The following is a 20,307-nucleotide window of genomic DNA, read 5'->3' as shown; positions in this document are numbered from 1 at the left end:
TTTGCATAGAATCATGAAGCAGATTAGTCCAGAGTGCAGAAAAATATCAATGTAACTTTACAGAAGATTAATTTAGTGAGGCCTTAAAGGAATTAAAATTATTGACAGCCAGCTATTATTTAACACATACACAAATACCAAATAATATCTCAACAAACTCTTAGTGAATGTATGGTGCTCTATATGTGAAGCTGCATTCTAAAACACACAATCATCTCATCTTTCAGTGTACCATCTTCTTCCACAATGCCAGAGTTATCATTTACATTTCTTTCTGCTTGGTACCTTCAGACTTCTGAGCTGTCACTTCTTTTGTATTTTTGTACATATTTTCACACATAATAACAATAATACATTGGGTTTGTAGCAACATTAATATAAATGCATATTAATGATGTATTATTATTCAAAACGTATTTTAATAATTTATTATCATTAACAATACTCATACAGCAATAAGACAACATATAGACACTCACAGTTGCTGCAAATTCATACATACAAGGTAATATGTGCAAGACTGAATTTAATACTATCAACAAACTCTACAACATGACTTTCATAATAACTACTTATATTCATATGTCAAGATGGCAGTTTGAAGGAGACTATACAAATAAATACTTACACTAGTTTGTTTAAAATATAACACATGCATTATAGAAACAATAATATTATCAAATTTATTTTGAAAATATTCTATTAACAGTCAAAGTTTTATGATTTTCTGTATTGGCAATCATCTTTAATAACTGAAGGCAATTTCTCATTAATTTTTAATCTGAAAATGTTTCTTGAATTGCGTAATTCCGATGATTACATTCTTGACAACTAATGTTAGTTGCACTGAAATGACAGGATAGATTTTAAATTTCTATTTACATGCACTTAATATAAATCTCTTTCTACATCCAGCGATTTACAGTGTTGAATTAAACACAATCACTATTTGCATATTTTATGAGCAATTGATAATACAAGTATATTTCAGATGTTGAGATAATATGCATTTACACCTAAGTACTAATGGTAGATCATATTGTCTAAAGGATAATTAACATATTGCTCTCACAGTATTAATTGGAACAAAGGCATGTATTGTTTGTCTTCTTGAGAGTTTGGAGGGTAATGGATAACAATCTCTTGTATCATATGTACAAATAACATTATTCATTTATGCAAAGACTTCAGTATAGGATCAGGTGGAATGAAAATATTTGCTTGCAACAAATCGTACAGAAAATACGCAAACAAGAAAACAATAAATATTTTAATGTTCTGGTGACCAACGATACTTTGCGTTGAACTTCTCAGTTAGTATTGTGTTCATTTATCATATCGTACATTCTTAAGGTGGATCATATATAATTAAGCTCTCCAAATGATGTAGTTGTGCTAAGATATTTCAAACAAGTTCAGAACTGTATGATACTATACATTTTGTTGAATTAAGCTTTATAACATTTCAAAGACATTTGCAGAAGGACTTTCAGATGGTTTATGTTCACTGCAACAGCTTTCTACGTCCAGCTTTTGTATGTTGCCCGATTTGAGAGCCAACTGCATGTGTGAACTGCATAATTCACACTTCCACTACTCAGTTAGGAGAATGAGACATATGATGTCTGTAACTGAGCACTTTTTCAACACTGGTTGCTTTAGGAGAAGCGTCAGTGACTAGTCCTCTTAAAACGTTTGGCTTTCAATCATGACATCAACTGAATTCAATGACAATGTTTGAAAGTGAGGTATAAGTTCCTACAGCAAATCCCACCACAGCAAACAAGACTATAAAACCAGTTCGCAAAATCAACAGCACAAATTTGAACCGAGTGGTTTCGTTGTTCCAGACGCAGAGGCAATAAATTATGGCTGGGAAAGCAATCCCAATAGCTGACAGGCAGAGTGCACCAAACAGAGATATAAACAGCTCCAAATTTGGAACTGCTACTGCCAGAACGACTGTGAACATAAAAAAGGAAATAATGTGACTTCCGTAATATGATCATGGTAAAAACATAGTTACAGATACTTAAGTGAAGGCAAATTAAAAAGATGATGACTTTGACATACAATTCTTAGGTGTTAAAAAGACATATTTCTTTCATCTTTGTGAAATCTGTCGACATCCTACGCTGAATTTGAATTTGCAAGTTCATAGTCATTAGTACACCTTTCGTTACATTTCTGATACATTATGTCTTAATCTACTACTATAATTTTATTGTGTATGAAATTTGTAATACTTACATGAAATAGTGACAAGAAAGATACGAACGAGGTATTCAAACAACATCTTATATGGATGTTTCTCTAACTTTTCCAATAAATAACCATTCCATACAATCTCAATATTCACATAGTTCTGGAGACTGTGGCTTACAAAAATTGCAATAGCCAACATTAATTTAGCAGATTGTGCAAGTCTGTAACAAAAGGAAAAATGTCACCACACTTTTAGTTGGAATACAATTGAATGTATTCTTAAACTTACATTACATCATCTTCAAGCATCTACTGAAGATTATCAGATGTCCCTCACATGCATGTATGATGTCATCAATGTTTTTGAACAGACATCACCATAATAAAGGTGGGTTTGAAATTAAAAAACCCAACATGGCACTTGCGGGAAATGGAAAATTAATTTCATCTTTAAAAATGAAACAGCCAATTACAGTGCGGTATGTTTCAACTAAAACTTAACAGCTAGTCAGTATGTATAGTCCTCGATATTCAAAAGTACCCGATTCTTTTGCACCATGTTCAAAAGTATTCCAAATGAAAAAGTTACATAAGCTTCATCTGAATTGCGTAAATTGGCGCTATTCATCTCTCTCTCTCTCTCTCTCTCTCTCTCTCTCTCTCTCTCTCTCTCACTCCCACACACACACACACACACACACACACACACACACACACACACCTACACATCAATAATTACTGTATTTCCACATATGCATTATTCACTAAAATACCTGAGCATCTAACGTTCTGCCTAATGAGTGTAATGTATCATCAGGTACATTATGGTATAGCTCACAGCATTTCTAACATCAAAAATACGTAAAAACCTTGTTTACATGAAATATAATCCCTCTCTCTCTTTTTGTAATTTTTACGTGAATGAAGGATAAACTGTATAATATGTTACAAAGACGGTTGGGACGGAAAAACCGAAACAAAAATACTCCAGGTGTAAATTTTATTGTAAGTTAATATTTTTGGATTTTCGCAAATACTCTACAACCACAGCTAACTTTTTACTGAATCAGAAACCGTTATTATCTTAATTCATCACACACGATGGAAGCATATGATCCTTCAACATCATTTTTAAAATTTCATCTATTGCACACAGTAGGTTGTTACAACGAAATAAAATGTGTGAGACATCTCTATAAGCTAAACAAGTTTTGACCGCTGCCTCTGCCCGGAACTAACATAGACTGTGTTTATGGGCAAACGGTATATAACATAAACATGTGCGCATCTGCTGTACCCTCTTTGACGACCAGCTTGTAACAATTGTACTATCATCCTGCCTGTACGAGGTCCTTTAAAAAATTCCAGAACTTCGTGTGGTGTCACCGCCAGACACCACACTTGCTAGGTGGTAGCCTTCAAATCGGCCGCGGTCCGTTCGTATACGTCGGATCCGCGTGTCTCCATTATCAGTGATTGCAGACCGAGCGCCGCCACACGGCACGTTTAGTCTAGAGAAACTACCTAGCACTCGGCCAGTTGTACAGCCGACTTTGCTAGCGATAGTTCACTGTTTACAGACGCTCTCATTTGCAGAGACGACAGTTTAGCATAGCCTTCAGCTACGTCATTTGCTACGACCTAGCAAGGCGCCATATTCAGTTACTATGTATCGTGAACAAATAATATTGTGAATCATGCACCGTCAAGAGCGACGCTCATCATTAATGGATTAAAGTTAAGTATCAAACTAATTACGTCCGCTTTCTGATTTCTAATTGCTTGTCATGTTCCAGACCTCACGTCAGTATAGTTCTTCCCTCCTCACGCTAGCCTGCGTGATCTAAAACGCGTGCGTTTCGGCCTCCTCTAGTAACACGGTGTTGGCTCTTCTGCCAACCCAACACTTCGTCCACAAAATTTTTCTACGCTAATCTTTTACTTATTGTGCATGGTATCCTTCGAAATACTCCTCTCCATAACTGATACAAAGCTCCCAACGCCGTTTCTACTTCCGGTAGCAGTCTAGGTACGCCTCCTTCTGGATCGCGCGAAGCGCCGTCTGCGAATTTTCTTTCATCTCGTCTATCGTTGCAAATCTTTGTCCTTCCAACGGGGCAGCACAGTGGTTTCGTTTTCTGAGCAATAGTGAAGCACCAAAAGGATGCGCTATCGTGATGCAAGAGCCATGAATTGTCTCGGCACGTTACAAGCATAATTCTTCCCACATTTTCTCGTAGGCGTCGCTACACGTCCCGATAGTACCATAGATTAACAGTCTGTCCCTGTGGCACGAATTCATGATGAACTAATCCTTCAAAGTCAAAGAAAACTATCGTCATGGCTTTGACATGTGACCTGACCTGACGAGAGTTTTTGGTCTTGCAGAACCTTTCCCAACCTACTGTGAAGATTCAGCCTTGGTCTCAACATCATAACCGTAGACCCACGTCTCATCCCTAGTTATGATTATCTTAAGGAACATGTCGTTCTCATTTGCGCGATTCAAAAGCTCCGACTCAAAAGCTCTTCATAGAGTGAGGTCTTCCTGGTCCAGACTCATGAGCCGTGGGACGAACTTGGCGCCAACACGACGCATTCCAAGATGATGTGTCAGGATCTCATGACATGATCCAACTGAAATTTACATTCTTCTGCAATCTCTCGTACAGTCTTCGATTGGCACGCGCAGATTCGTTGACGTTCCTGACACATGCGTCGTCAACAGACGTCGAAAGTTTTCCTCAACAACGGTCATCTTTAATTTCCGTCCGGCTATTTTTAAGCCGCGTTGACCGCACCACTGAGTACGGCTTACGCAGTCCTCACCGTAGGCTTCCTGCATCATTTGGTGTGTCTCTGTTCAAGATTTTCTTGAGTCTCAGGCAAAATTTAATGCTGACTTGGCGCTCCTCTTACTGTGTCCTCAGGAAAATTCGCAAACTGTGCTACGGAACGTTCTACTCAATACAGTACTGATCAATAACTAACAGACAAACAATAAAGAAACTTCCAGTAGTTACACGATAAACATAGCCGTGTGCAGCGGCGCCACCCGCATTTCGCTCCTACACACCATTGGCGTGAAATTACAAATATTCCGGGATTTTTAGAACAGACTTCGTATCTTCAGTTCTCCTTTGAAATCAAATACATTCTCTCTCCATCTTTTCCCAAAATCAAAAGCATGCTATTCCTCGCGCGAAATCCCATCCAGAAAGTACGTAAACTGTTTCCTCATCTTCCGAAAAACATTTTTTTGGCCGACTGTCAATGGACGGCATATTACACAACTTTCGATTCTGCAATTGAGTCTTTCACTTAATTTTGCATAACCATTGTAAACCTCAAACAATAATCGATTTTCTCGAAGATCCCCTTCAATAGAAATTATTTAATTATCACGTGAATTATTGCCCACTACTTTCAAAGCTGGTAAAAAACTAATCACTAAAACGATTCATTCAATTCATTGCAGTGGACAAAATCGATATTTGCTGGCGATTTGTCAGAGACCAATTCTGAACGTCGTCTTCCTCGTCATAATCCTTTTCTTTATCCTTCCAAATTTCCATTACGTGATGCATAAATGCATTGATTTCTTTGGTTTTAATATCTTTTCCATGGCCTGCCTTCATCTTCTTCTCCTTCTATTTACCATACGGTTGGTTATGTCGAACGCTGTTGGTATATTTACAGCCTGTGCTAGAATTTGCTTGCCTGAGGAAGAGTTTTGCTTATGAACATTAGTAACACCGAAAATTTCACCACAATTTTGAAGATCTTGTGTTGTCTTACTCGTTTTAGGAGGTTTAATTTTAAAGAACAGATTACATAATCCTATCGCTACCCACTATCTTATACTATGAATTATTAAATCATCTCCTTCAGCATCAACCAGTGAATCACCAACCATCCATACTCTTGTTGTCAGTTCAAAGCTGATGCCACACACAATATAATTTGCTTTGTCTGTTCGTATAGGAAAAATGATGCTGCCAACTTACCCCCTGCCTCTACTTCAATTTTCTATTGTGGCTTCTTCTTCTTCTCCATCACCATATTCCTCATCATATTCTTCTCATTGTTATTCTCCTCCTCTTCCAATATCTCCATCGTTTGATTCCTTAAATACATTGATTTGTTTGTTATGATCGTCTTCACCTTCTTCTGAATTCTTTCAGAATAGCAGTCTCAGTCCCTGAAGCAGTTGAGAAATAAGATTAAATACGTTTTTCAGTAGAGACTCATCTTCATCTTGCCTTTTTTTGCAGTAACCGCTTTTTCTGCGGATATTTCGTCGAGATTTTTACTCCTAATTTTTAAGACTAATATTTCGTCCATTGGAACTGAGAAGGATATCAACAACGAAAATGCTCAATCAATATCTGAACCGATTACAAGCAAATATCTCTGTTTATACCTCAATACAGAACTGCTCACATGCAGCTTATCACGTTAAATTCAAATGGTTCGGGAAAAAAAGAAACATAGCGATGGTCAGCTGTTGCTTCCCGATCCTTTCTGTTTCATTTCATTCCGATCTGTTCTGTTCATATCAGTTCCATTCCATTTCGATCTACTCCTACGGTTCCGTTCTGTTCCGATCCATTCAGTTCCGTGACGTACCATTTCGTTCCACACTGATCCTTTCAGTGCTGTCCCGCCCGTATTGTTCTGTTCCGGTCCATTACGTTTCATTTCGGTCCGTTTTGATCCTCTTGAACATAATGCTAATTTATGCAAAATTCAGAACGTTCGTATAATCTTGAACGAACAGAATAGTCGTCGTATGTGAAGGATTGTACATCTCACTATGCATTACATGTATATGGCGTACTTTTCGAAGTACAAGTGTTGTTTCTCTCGGCTGTGTGATTCAACAAAAAATACCACGTTTTCGAATTAATAACTAGAAAATAGTATATTTTCAAACTATTAAAGAAAGCAACGTCATAGTGAATCCTCCACTGACCATCCTAAAGTGGCAAATTAAATGACTCCTCCGACATTGGTCTGATAAAGCTCTTTAGTGTCCAAAGTTTGCTTGAAAAATTGGATCCGAGTTTCGACGTGCCCAGTCTAATGCATGTGACTACGCTGTCATATAGACACATCAAAAAAAGATTTTGCATCACCCTGGTTCCCAGAACTCCTGAATATAGACGTTTACTATGGATATTGTGAAGGTGGCTACACTGAGTCACAGCGCCAGAGATTGCGCCAAAGAGTATTATTCCGCCGCCTCCACTGGCGCAGTAGTTGTTCAGAGAATGTCGAGGGCATTAGTAGTTCAGATGTTGTCGTGGGGAGTACTTGTTGAGAGGATGTCGAGAGCAGTACTAGTTGAGAGCATGTCGTGTGCAGCTGTTCGGTTGGTGTATTGTATATATGGCAGATGTTGCAATGATCACAGTGTATGTTTCGTCAATATATATGGAGGTAACAAAAATGTTTTTATTTCAAATTTCTTTAATAACAATGCCTCTTGGTCACAGGTTGAGTGAACAAATCATCTGGCTCGAGTTCGTGTATTAGACTTGTAATTCTGGTTTCTATGTGCAATTATAGTATTGAGGAAGAAACGTGCCAGATACGTGTTCGTTGAATCACATTTCCACACACAGAACAGTTACACTTGTGCTTTGTTGTTTCGAAGCTTTTATAGTTGCAGGGGACTTAATTAATCAATTGTGTTAACGGAAATTTCCTTTCATTCTTTATTGTCATTTTATGCAGTCAGATTGCGTACTAATACTACTCGTAACCGGACACACAGCTACTAAAATTATTTCTATTGCATTATAATTACTCCCCCATGTAATTGTATCACAGACAAAGTCCCTTTGACTGTTCAGAGATGTCACTAAACCCGCCCAAAGATGTAAACAACCAAGCATGAGCAGTTCCTATTAGACGAAGGGGGTCCGGCAGCCGATCAGTTCCAGTCATTCCACTAGGAAGGAGGTACACGGTTCGTGTTGTCCGTAGTTCAACCACGCCTAGAGGTCAATACCGCAGTTCGATCGCGTTCTCATTGATACTTGTGCCAGGAAAGGTTCTCAACAAGGGAAGTGTCCAGGCATCTCGGAGTGAACCAAAGCAACGTTGTTCGTACAAGGAGGACATACAGAGAAACATGATGACATGCCTCGTTCAGGTCGCCCAAGGACTACTACTGCAGTGGATGGCCGCTACCTACGGATTATGGTTCGGAGGAACCCTGACAGCAACGCAACAATGCGGAATAATGCTTTTCGTGAAGCCACAGGGCGTCGTGTTACGACTCAAACTGTGCGCAGTAGACTGCATGATGCGCAACTTCACTCCCGACATCCGTGGCGAGATCCATCCTTGCAACCACGACACCATGCAGCGCGGTACAGATGGGCCCAACAACATGCTGAACTGATCGTTCGGGATTGGGATCACATTCATATGCCTTCAACCAGACAATCTTCAGAGACGTATTTGGAGGCAACCCGGTCAGACTGAACGCCTTAGACACACTGCCAAGCGAGTGCAGCAAGGTGGAGGTTCCGTGCTGTTTTGAGGTGGCATTGTGTGGAGCCGATGTCCGCCGGTGGTGGTCATGGAAGGCGCCTAACGGCTGTACGATACGTGAATGCCATCCTCAGACCGATAGTGCAACCATATCGGCAGCATATTGGGGAGGCATTCATCTTCATGGACGACAGTTCGCGCCCCCATCGTGCACATCTTGTGAATGACTTCCTTCAGGATAACGACTAGAGTGGCCAGCATGTTCTCCAGACATGAACCCTATTGAACATGTCTAGGATAGATGAAAAAGGTCTATCTATGAGGCACGTGACCCACCAACTACTCTGAGGGATCTACACCGAATCGCCGTTGAGAAGTGGGATAATCCGGACCAACAGTGCCTAGATGAACTTGTAGATAGTATGCCACGACGAAAACAGGCATGCATCAATGCAATAGGACGTGCTATTGGGTATTTGGGGTACCGGTGTGTAGAGAAATCTGGATCACCACCTCTGAAAGTCTGGTTTTATGGTGGCACAACATGCAATGTGCAGTTATCATGAGCAATAAAAAGGGCGGAAAATTATGTTTACGTTGACCTCTATTCCAATTTTCTGTACAGGTTCCGAAACTCTCTGAACCGAGGTGATGCAAAACTTATTTTGATGTGTGTATTTGTAAGATTAAATGCTGTCTAGATAAATTGATAAATTTGGAGTGTGCTGTCAGTCACCCATTGACCATACCAGGTGGTTATAACTACAGTGCAGCAACTCACAGAAGTCTGATGTGGGGTGTAAGTATCGTCTAGCGGCGAAACGTGGTGGATATTATGCCCGGTTAATGTGGAACAGATTTACGCTGGAACAATTAGTGCCATTTTTGGTCAACAGGTGCAAATTTGCCCCTGTGAATGCAAGGAAGATGTACAGAATTGTTTCCATGTATAATGGATTAGAAACGGGGCGTGGGCAGAAAGCGTCAAAGATGGGAGAAAGGCATATTGTTAATTTTTTTTATTAACCACCGCTTGTAGAATTTGTTCAGTATGAGCACCGGAGACGTGACGAGAGTCTTTCTAGCACCAGATTTGCAGCTTTGCACCTGATGGCCGTAATTGGAACTAATTTCTTTCTGGAGTAACTTGGTTCCGCATTAAGGCATTAGCAAATCTACCAAGTTAGGCTGTTGTACGATAATTAAAGCGCACACGGAATCTCTCTGAGTAGCTGTACTTAGTTACAATCACCTGTACACACATTTCAAGCAGTTCACATTTGCACATGACAGTGCGAGTCATTTCCACATTACACAGATCTCGAAGCCATATGACTTATTCAAATCTACTTGCAATAGGAAACTGTAATGATCGTTTCTACGACTTGGAAGACGATTATGTGAGAATGATATTTTATTTTTCCTATAAGCGAAGATATAAAAAAAATCGATAAATGCAAATCTGCTGCATGCCATTGTTCCAAATTCATTTTCGAGGGATCTTTCACTTTGGCATGCTGGTACCGTATTCCGTAATATCGCAGCAGCGAAATTTATTGTCGCAGGGACTCTGTAATACGATAATGCGCAATACAACAAACAGAAACAAAGTAAATAAACAGATAAAAGTGATTCTCTGTTTTTATCGTGCAACATAAAGAAATAGCGACTAGTGACCTATAGCACAAGTTACAAATTTGTGAAACGTCCTCGCATTTATATCATCAAAGTCTTAACCCACGTTCATTCCACATGTCGAAACCGAAATTTTAAGTTTTGTATGAAAAGCTGGCTAGTAACTTTGCTCATAGAATTTTTAGGCTGTGGCTGTTTATAATAAGTAATAATGTAGGCTCCACTGATTTAACACAATACGTTACATTTATTTGCTGTCTGGGTCAAATTAATGCCAGTGTCTGCATTTCGCTAGAGACCTCTGGCATTGCTCCCTTCCTATAGATAACAGTATCAGAACATCCAGAAAACGTTTTCTATTCATATCTCTATTTGCAGGCATAAACGCGAGATGCACTGAGATGACAAAAGTCGTGAGATGCCTCCTAACATCATGTCGGACTTCCTTTTGCCCGGCGTAATGAGCAACTCTATTTGGCATGGACTCAACAAGTCGTTAAAAGTTCCCTGCAGAAATGTTGAGCTATGGTGACTCTTTAGCCGTCCATATTTGCGAAAGTGTTGCCGCTGCAGGATTTTGTGCACGAATTGAACTCTCTATTATGTCCCATAAAACATCTATGGGGATTCATGTCGGGCGATCTGGGTGGCCAAATCATTCTTCTGAATATTCCAGAATGTTCTTCAAACCAATCTGGAACAACTGAGGCCCAGTGACATGACGTTGTTGTTTTGGGACGTGAAGACCATGAGTGGCTCTAACTGGTCTCCAAGCAATCGAACGGCTCTAATGGCCTCCAAGTAATCGAACATAATCTTTTCCAATCAATGATCTGTTCAGCTGGACCAGGGTCCCAGTCCATTACACGAACACAGAGCCCAGACCATTGTGGAGCCACCACCAACTTCCACACTGCTAATAGAAGTCGGGACTCATCCGACCAGCGCACTGTTTTTTAGTCGTCTAGGGTTCAACGGATATCGTCTTGAGCCCAGAAGAGGCGCTACAAGAGATGTCGTACTGTTAACAAAGGCACTCGCGTCGATCATTTGCTGCCACAGCCCATTAAAGCCACAATTCGCCGCAATGTCCTAACCAATATGTTCGTCGTACGTCCCACACTAATTCTTGCTATTGTATCAAGCAGTGTCGCTTGACTGTTAACACTGACAACTCTACGCAAACGCCGCTGCTCTCGGTCGTTAAGTGAAGGACATCGGTCACTGCAGGTGCGTGGTGAGAGGCAACGCTTGAAATTTGGTATTCTCGTTACACTCTTGACACTGTTGGTCTCGGAATATTCAATTCCCTATCGATTTGCGAAGCGGAAGGACTCCAACTACCTTTCCGCGTTCAGAGTCTGTTAATTCCCGTCGTACTGCCACAGTCACTTCGGAAACCTGTTACATGAAGCACCTGAGTACAAATGATAGCTACGGCAATGTACTGCCCTTTTATATCTTGTGTACGCTATTCTATCGCTATCTTTGTGTGTGCCAATCGCTATCAAACGGTTCAAATGGCTCTGAGCACTATGGGACTTGACATCTTAGGTCATCAGTCCCCTAGAACTTAGAACTACTTACACCTAACTAACCTAAGCACATCATACACACCCATGCCCGAGGCAGGATTCGAACCTGCGACCATAGCAGTCACGCGGTTACGGACTGAAGCACCGGGGCCGGCTGCAAATCGCTATCGCGTGACTCTTGTTACCTCAGTGTATTTCTCTTAGGTAACCGATTTCAGCTGTGGTTCGCCTTCTTAATATCACAGATAGAGGCATCAGTTTGTGTACTGTAGTGTCGTTCGTTGGTATCCACTTTTGTAAAGAGTGATTACATCTTTCGTATACACAAGTAGTATCATAACTAACAGCAAAAACTAACACGAATGATAGTATACGACAGTAAGAGCAAAGAACTTTTGCAGGAACATGGGTCTGTAAACATGCTGCGAATGCATGGTTAAGAGCCAACACCGACTTCAGTATGAAGTATTAGTTCAAATGTAAGTGACGTGTAGGCCGGCAGCGGTGGTCGTGCGGTTCTAGGCGCTTCAGTCCGGAACCGCAGGACTGCTACGGTCGCAGGTTCGAATCCTGCCTCGGGCATGGATGTGTGTGATGCCCTTAGGTTAGTTAGGTTTAAGTAGTTCAAAGTTCTAGGGGACTGATTACCTGCGATGTTAAGTCCCATATTGCTCAGAGCCATTTGAACCATTTTTAAGAGACGTGTAGACTTTTAGATCAAGTCCCCATCGGGCTGGTCTAAAATATTTTACCCACAACCTAGCTTAAGGGGATTTGGAATCTCCTATAACGACAGTTTTTCATTTTGTTACTCATGTTTCCTGTATTTTCCCTTTATTTTTGAAACGAGTGTAGCAATATATACACTCCTGGAAATTGAAATAAGAACACCGTGAATTCATTGTCCCAGGAAGGGGAAACTTTATTGACACATTCCTGGGGTCAGATACATCACATGATCACACTGACAGAACCACAGGCACACAGACACAGGCAACAGAGCATGCACAATGTCGGCACTAGTACAGTGTATATCCACCTTTCGCAGCAATGCAGGCTGCTATTCTCCCATGGAGACGATCGTAGAGATGCTGGATGTAGTCATGTGGAACGGCTTGCCATGCCATTTCCACCTGGCGCCTCAGTTGGACTAGCGTTCGTGCTGGACGTGCAGACCGCGTGAGACGACGCTTCATCCAGTCCCAAACATGCTCAATGGAGGACAGATCCGGAGATCTTGCTGGCCAGGGTAGTTGACTTGACTTGAGCACGTTGGGTGGCACGGGATAAATGCGGAAGTGCATTGTCCTGTTGCAACAGCAAGTTCCCTGACCGGTCTAGGAATGGTAGAACGATGGGTTCGATGACGGTTTGGATGTACCGTGCACTATTCAGTGTCCCCTCGACGATCACCAGAGGTGTACGCCAGTGTAGGAGATCGCTCCCCACTCCATGATGCCGGGTGTTGGCCCTGTGTGCCTCAGTCGTATGCAGTCCTGATTGTGGCGCTCACCTGCACGGCGCCAAACACGCATACGACCATCATTGGCACCAAGGCAGAAGCGGCTCTCATCGCTGAAGACGACACGTCTCCATTCGTCCCTCCATTCACGCCTGTCGCGACACCACTGGAGGCGGGCTGCACGATGTTGGGGCGTGAACGGAAGACGGCCTAACGGTGTGCGGGACCGTAGCCCAGCTTCATGGAGACGGTTGCGAATGGTCCTCTTCGATACCCCAGGAGCAACAGTGTCCCTAATTTGCTGGGAAGTGGCGATGCGATCCCCTACGGCACTGCGTAGGATCCGTGCGTCGCTGCGGTTCGGTCCCAGGCCGACGGGCACGTGCACCTTCCGCCGACCACTGGCGACAACATCGATGTACTGTGGAGACCTCACGCCCCACGTGTTGAGCAATTCGTCGGTACGTCCACCCGGCCTCCCGCATGCCCACTATACGCCCTCGCTCAAAGTCCGTCAACTGCACATACGGTTCACGTCCACGCTGTCGTGGCATGCTACCAGTGTTAAAGACTGCGATGGAGCTCCGTATGCCACGGCAAACTGGCTGACACTGACGGCGGTGGTGCGCAAATGCTGCGCAGCTAGCGCCATTCGACGGCCAACACCGCGGTTCCTGGTGTGTCCGCTGTGCCGTGCGTGTGATCATTGCTTGTACAGCCCTCTCGCAGTGTCCGGAGCAAGTATGGTGGGTCTGACACACCGGTGTCAATGTGTTCTTTTTTCCATTTCCAGGAGTGTATGAAAGTGTTACAGGAAATTACACATTATGTTCTTGGTGTAATGAACTTACATCATTGCCTGTGGTTTGGGAAACAGTTTTTTGACTGTGTGGGTGTAATTTTCTACAATTTTTCGTGCGTTTTTAAAAAATAATCTTAATTGTAATTACCATTGCGGTTTTATTTTAGTTCAGTAGACCCGGTACTTTTATCCAGGTCCCTGAAAATTTCAGTACTCTATTCCAAGTGTTTCCTTAGATTTAGGGAATAATGCAACTGACGATGTAAATTTACAGAAACAGCTTCTGAAATTAGAAAGTTACCTAATATATGTTTTACTTTTTTTATTTTTACTCACTGAGAGGCACTCTGCACCACGCTGCGATTTACACGGATCTTATACTTTTCTTCCTCCTGGACTCCTTAGTGGCCATTTATGCTGCATACTGTGCTTTATCGATGCGAACTCTGTTCATCCCTTTAACTTCTCTGATACAGTTAACTCTGGAATTTAATTCCCATAGCGGTAGCACATCCACCATACTAATGTTACCATCGTTAAAAGCAATAACAATATCAAGAACCCACCATTTTAATGTCTCTCCCAACAAAAACAGGTTTTGGTGTGAGAGTCCAAATGAGATTGTTGAAAGACCCATTTGAATTATGGGCCTGTCCATGTATACGCTTCACCAAGTCAGGACGTGTCAAGTCCCTGTAAATGGTTTTTATGACTTAATATGACTACTGCTGGAATGGAATGTTTCTGGCTGCATAATGTGTTTGAGTATTGGGCACTGTGTTACTTGCACCATGAATTTGTCCAGGAGGCACAAGTTGATGTATTGGTTTGTCGTTTGTTGAAAGTTTGTGGAAGAATGCAACCCACACTACCCCCGCTGAACAAATCATCAGTTTTATTCCTAATGGACACTCCATACTATTGTAGTAATTCATCAACAATTTTCTCTGCCAGCCTTCCTCTTATGGTTTTACAGGCAGAAGCTTTCTTGTTTCTCAGACTTAGTTTCATTCCTGTTCTGTGATACTCTTATCACCATAAGGCCGAGATGCTACAATACTTTTATATGCTTTTGAGTTCAGTTCACCTAATAACTTAGGATAACAAACACTTGTCTCATCCACCGATCAACTGAAAATTTCAATAGCTGCAGAGGCCTCCGTTCCATTACCCGTTCGTTCATAGTTTCTATTACAGATACGTTTTGCCTGGTTCACTGACTTACGTTTGTAACAGTGCGTTCTCAGATTCTGCAAGTCGATTACCTTTTCACACTGGTCCCCATAGCAGCACAATTATTAGAAATTCTACGTGCTATATGGGCTTATGTTATGAAAAGCTTCTGTATAATTTTCACAGTGCTACCAATAGCATCAACATAATTTCGTCTTCGTAATACTTCTAACCACAACCTTCTATATAAAAAGTAGCCAGCTTTATTTGATCTTGAAGTGATGCATGTAAAATTTTTCAACTTTTTAAACAAGAGCAGATGATATTTTTTTTTAAATAAAATACTTTCTATTCGAGTTTTTAAGTCATTTATATATAATTTAAAAGAGAAAATTCCAGGCGTAGTAGAAGTATGAAACCGGAGTTTCGCTGTAGCCGTCAGTGTAGCGCCCGTGAGACCGCTTCTGCAGCGCCGTCTGCTTTCTGTAGTGGCTGAAGACGAATGTCTACACACACTAACCCAAATTCCATTCATCGGTATCTGTTTCAAGCCCGTAAACATGTCGAATTTTGTGCCTACGACCTACGATTTGCGATCAGCAATGGCTTTTTGTTATCATTTGAAGAAAACTGCTGCAGGATGGCATCGAATGCTTCTCGAAGCTTTCGGCGAACGTGCTCTTTGGAAAACACGGTGTTTCGGGAAGTTCAAAAAAATTCAAAAGTGGTGATTTTGGCGTGAGGAACGACGAGTGCGGGGAACCGCAGAAAAAGTTCGAAGACAACGAATTGCAGGCCTTATTGGATGAAGCTGATACTCAAATCAACAGGAACTCGCGGAACAATTGAATGTTACACAGAAATCCGTTTCTCTTCGGTTGAAAGCTATGGCAAAGCTGCAGAAAGTGGGAAAATGGGTCCCGCATGAACTGAATGAAAGACTGCAAGCAAATCGAAATACCACTTGTGAAATGCTGCTCTCCAGGTATAAAAGAAAGTCGTTTCTTCATCGAACAGTGACAGACGATGAATAATTGACATATTTTGAGAATCGTAAGCGTCGTAAAACATAGGTGAATCCAAGCAAACCATCGACATCCACTGCAAGACCAAATCGCTTTGGAAAGAAGACAATGGTCTGTGTTCGGTAGGATCAGAAGGATGTTATTTACCATGAGCTTCTAAAACTGGTGAAACTGTTAACACTGATCGCTACCATTAGCAAATGATCGATTTAAATCGAGCATTACGTTAAAAACGCCAGATTATTGGCAAGGACAACACAAAGTTATATTGCTCCATGATTACGCCCCATCACACACAGCAAAACGGGTCAAGGAAACGATCGAGGCGTTCAGTCTTTTTCAAACAACAGACGTGTGATTATTGCAACCAAACTCAGGTTTCATACACTACTGGCCATTAAAATCGCTACACCACGAAGATGACGTGCTACAGACAGGAAATTTAACCAACAGGAAGAAGATGCTGTGATATGCAAATATTTAGCTTATCAGAGCATTCATACAACGTTGGCGCCGATGGCGACATCTACAACGTGCTAACATGAGGAAAGTTTCCAACCGATTTCTCATACACGAAGAGCAGTTGACCGGCGTTGCCTGGTGAAATGTTGTTGTGATGCCTCGTGTAAGAAGGAGAAATGCGTACCATCACGTTTCCGACTTTGATAAAGGTCAGATTGTAACCTATCGCGATTGCGGTTTATCGTATCGCGACATTGATGCTCGCGTTGGTCGAGATCCAATGACTGTTAGCAGAATATGGAATCGCTGGGTTCAGGAGGGTAATACGGAACGCCGTAGTGGATCCCAACGGCCTCGTATCACTAGCAGTCGAGATGGCAGGCATCTTATCCACATGGCTGTAACGGATCGTGCAGCTACGTCTCGATCCCTGAGTCAACAGATGGGGACGTTTGCATGACAACAACCATCTGCACGAACAGTTCGACGACGTTTGCAGCAGCATGGACTATCAGCTCGGAGAACATGGCTGCGTTTACCCTTGATGCTGCATCACAGGCAGGAGCGCCTGCGATGGTGTACTCAACGACGAACCTGGGTTCACGAATGGTAAAACGTCATTTTTTTTGGATGAATCCAGGTTCTGTTTACAGAATCGTGATGGTCGAATCCGTGTTTGGTGACATCGCGGTGAACGCACATTGGAAGCGTGTATTCGTCATCGCCATACTAGCGTATCACCCGGCGTGATGGTATGGGGTGCCATTGGTTACACGTCTCGGTCACCTCTTGTTCGGATTGACGGCATTCCGAATAGTGGACGTTACATTTCAGATGTGTTACGACCGGTGGCTCTACTCTTCATGCGATCCCTGCGAAACCCTACATTTCAGGAGCGTAGTGCACTACCGCATGTCGCAGGTCCTGTACGGGCCTTTCTGGATACAGAAAATGTTCAACTGCTGCCCTGGCCAGCACATTCTCCAGATCTCTCACCAATTGACAACGTCTGGTCAATGGTGGCCGAGTAACTGGCTCGTCACAATACGCCAGTCACTACTCTTGATGAACTGTGGTATCGTGTTGAAGCTGCATGGGCAGCTGTACCTGTAAACGCCATTCAAGCTCTGTTTGACTCAATGCCCAGGCGCATCAAGGCCGTTATTACGGCCAGAGGTGGTTGTTCTGGGTACTGATGTCTCGGGATCTATGCATCGAAATTGCGTGAAAATGTAATCACATGTCAGTTCTAGTATAACATATTTGTCCAATGAATACCCGTTTATCATCGGCATTTCTTCTTGGTGTAGCAATTTTAATGGCCAGTAGTGTAATTCTACACCTGACTGATATATCAGAAGTGAATTGTTTTATAAGGTACACTCGATACTTTTTTTCAGCTACAGACATCGACACCACTCGTATCGTACATAAAAGACTGTACAAGGCATGAGCTGATGGCTTCAAACAGAAGCCTGCAGACAGGCGCAGCTCAGACGGCAGGCTTCTACACTACGAGGTCTGCAGTGACTGTTGACGCAGACATGGCGGCAATCAGTAAATAAGGTTCACATTATTTACCATAACTAACAATCTTACTACAAATGTTATGGCTGTAGCTTAACGATACAATTGATGCTGGACTAAAATGCTTGATGTTTCTATAAATCATTTTGGAAAGTATTGGAAATTTCGTTTACTCAGCTCATACTTCTCGACAAAGCATTTAACTTGGCTTGGCGAAACATGATAGCCCTCAACAGATATCGGCAAGTGCGAACTCATTAATAAAACATTTTGTATGTTGGAACAAGCCACTTATCCTGGTTCGTCTGTCATGCATTTTTGTCATATTGGCGATATATGGCATGTTTGGGGCTTGTGAAAGTATTGACTCACTGCGTATGCAGTTTCCCCACAAAATCAATTCAGTGTCATTTTCATTTTATTAAGGCAGATGCATCTGACAAAATTTGGATAGCTAAACAAGATTTCTCACATATAATTGTAACAGCCACTGTTTACAATACCGTGTATTCTAAAAAGTGTTAAAAATAATGATGTTGAATAGGAATATGTGTTAAATTCACAGGTTTCCATTGTGTGACAGAAAAACATATGAAAACGATTTGTGCTATAATTTAAAGTTAACTGCAGTTCCAGTGTATTGGCGAAAATGTGGTTTATTCGAATGTAGTATTTTTTATATCTAGATATTTTTTGTATTTGTGCGTGTGAAAAAAATTAAGAACATTATATGTGTGAAAATACATTAAATGTAAAAAGTATTGTACTATTTAAACTCCGTATATTACTTGTCATTGCTAGAGTGTATGTACCGTACACATTCAATTAAGTGTGTAACTAACTTCCTTTGGAACGTAATCTCTTTCAAAAATAAACTTTATATCTTGAGTTTTTTTATCTGCATATTTTCCTTGCCATTCCCCCTGCAATATACTACGAAGACAGAGATGAAATTTACTGATGAGGCAGTACAGAATTGAGGAAATTTAGTGATGATCAGGCTGTACAGTATTTGACATAACGAAAAGTGGACTATAATGACATACACATACACACACACACACACACACACACACACACACACACACACACACACAGAGAGAGAGAGAGAGAGAGAGACCAAATTTACTGACAAGTCAGTACAGTGTTTAAAATAAAACATTGTGCAATGTGTGTATGTATGTGTGTGTGTGTGTGTGTGTGTGTGTGTGTGTGTGCGTGAGTGTGTGTGTGTGTGTGTGTGAGCGTGTGTCTATTTGATGAATGACTGATGGTGCGCTGAAGCATGGGCCACCCCACACCGATTTGTGTTTTCAGGCTAGTAGGTATCATCAAAGGGCTCAGTGTGAAGGAATACGTGCAAACTAAATACAGTCATAGTCATGATTTCTCGTTTCGTTTAACAGACCGAAAATACATCGCAAAAACCAACCCCAGTCTTTAATCTAGCCAGGCAACAAAGGCCTGGAAACTTCTTAGCTAAGTACCCTCAAAACAATCTGAAACAATTCTTGTAATCTTAATTACGCTTGCTGATATCTCAGGTTTCTCCAGCTAAAATATTCTTGCTTATGAGTGTATGATGCAATAAGGAAGTACTTCAGTGAAACTATTGAAGCGCCAGTTCCGATAAAAAGTCTACGTTGCCATCATGCAACAGATAGGCTTGTGGGTGGCACTTTGCAGCAAGCAACATGGCCAAGTGCCTGAGTGTCGTAGTCGACAAGAGTCTAGCTTGGCACCACCATGTCACATATATGGCAGTCAAGGCAATGGCCCAGTTGCTCCAACTGTACCAACTGCCAAACTCGACGTCAACTGTGCCATAGAACTTGGAAGATGTCCATGGTAAGGGTCTGCTGGGACCCATTCCCGCGTATATAACAATAGTATGGGGTAGCGTGGTCGATACTCACATAAACGGTTTACGGTAGTTGTAAATTCGATCTCTTGAGTTTGCGTTGGATTTATCTCAGC

At 41.7% G+C, this 20,307-nt stretch overlaps 1 protein-coding gene across 3 annotated transcripts in view; it reads right to left on the bottom strand.

Moving 5' to 3' along the window:
- Positions 1 to 413: 413 nt before the first annotated feature.
- LOC126268195 (proton-coupled amino acid transporter-like protein CG1139) overlaps positions 414 to 20,307 on the bottom strand; it is a 158,166-nt gene continuing 138,272 nt past the window's right edge. For 2 of the 3 annotated variants that reach the window (XM_049973811.1, XM_049973812.1), the window contains exons 9-10: positions 2,251 to 2,426; positions 414 to 1,962 (exon numbers count right to left, since the gene is read on the bottom strand). In XM_049973811.1, coding sequence (XP_049829768.1) covers positions 1,715 to 1,962; positions 2,251 to 2,426 — 424 coding nt within the window. In that variant the 3' untranslated portion in view covers positions 414 to 1,714. Of the gene's footprint in view, positions 1,963 to 2,250; positions 2,427 to 6,212; positions 6,407 to 20,307 lie in introns of those variants that run through there. The other variant, XR_007549111.1, reaches the window with a different exon arrangement.

Source organism: Schistocerca gregaria, chromosome 4 (assembly GCF_023897955.1).
Source record: "Schistocerca gregaria isolate iqSchGreg1 chromosome 4, iqSchGreg1.2, whole genome shotgun sequence".
NCBI classification, from domain to species: domain Eukaryota; kingdom Metazoa; phylum Arthropoda; class Insecta; order Orthoptera; family Acrididae; genus Schistocerca; species Schistocerca gregaria.
Note: the sequence above shows the minus strand (reverse complement) of the source record. Positions and strands in the feature narration are given on the sequence as shown.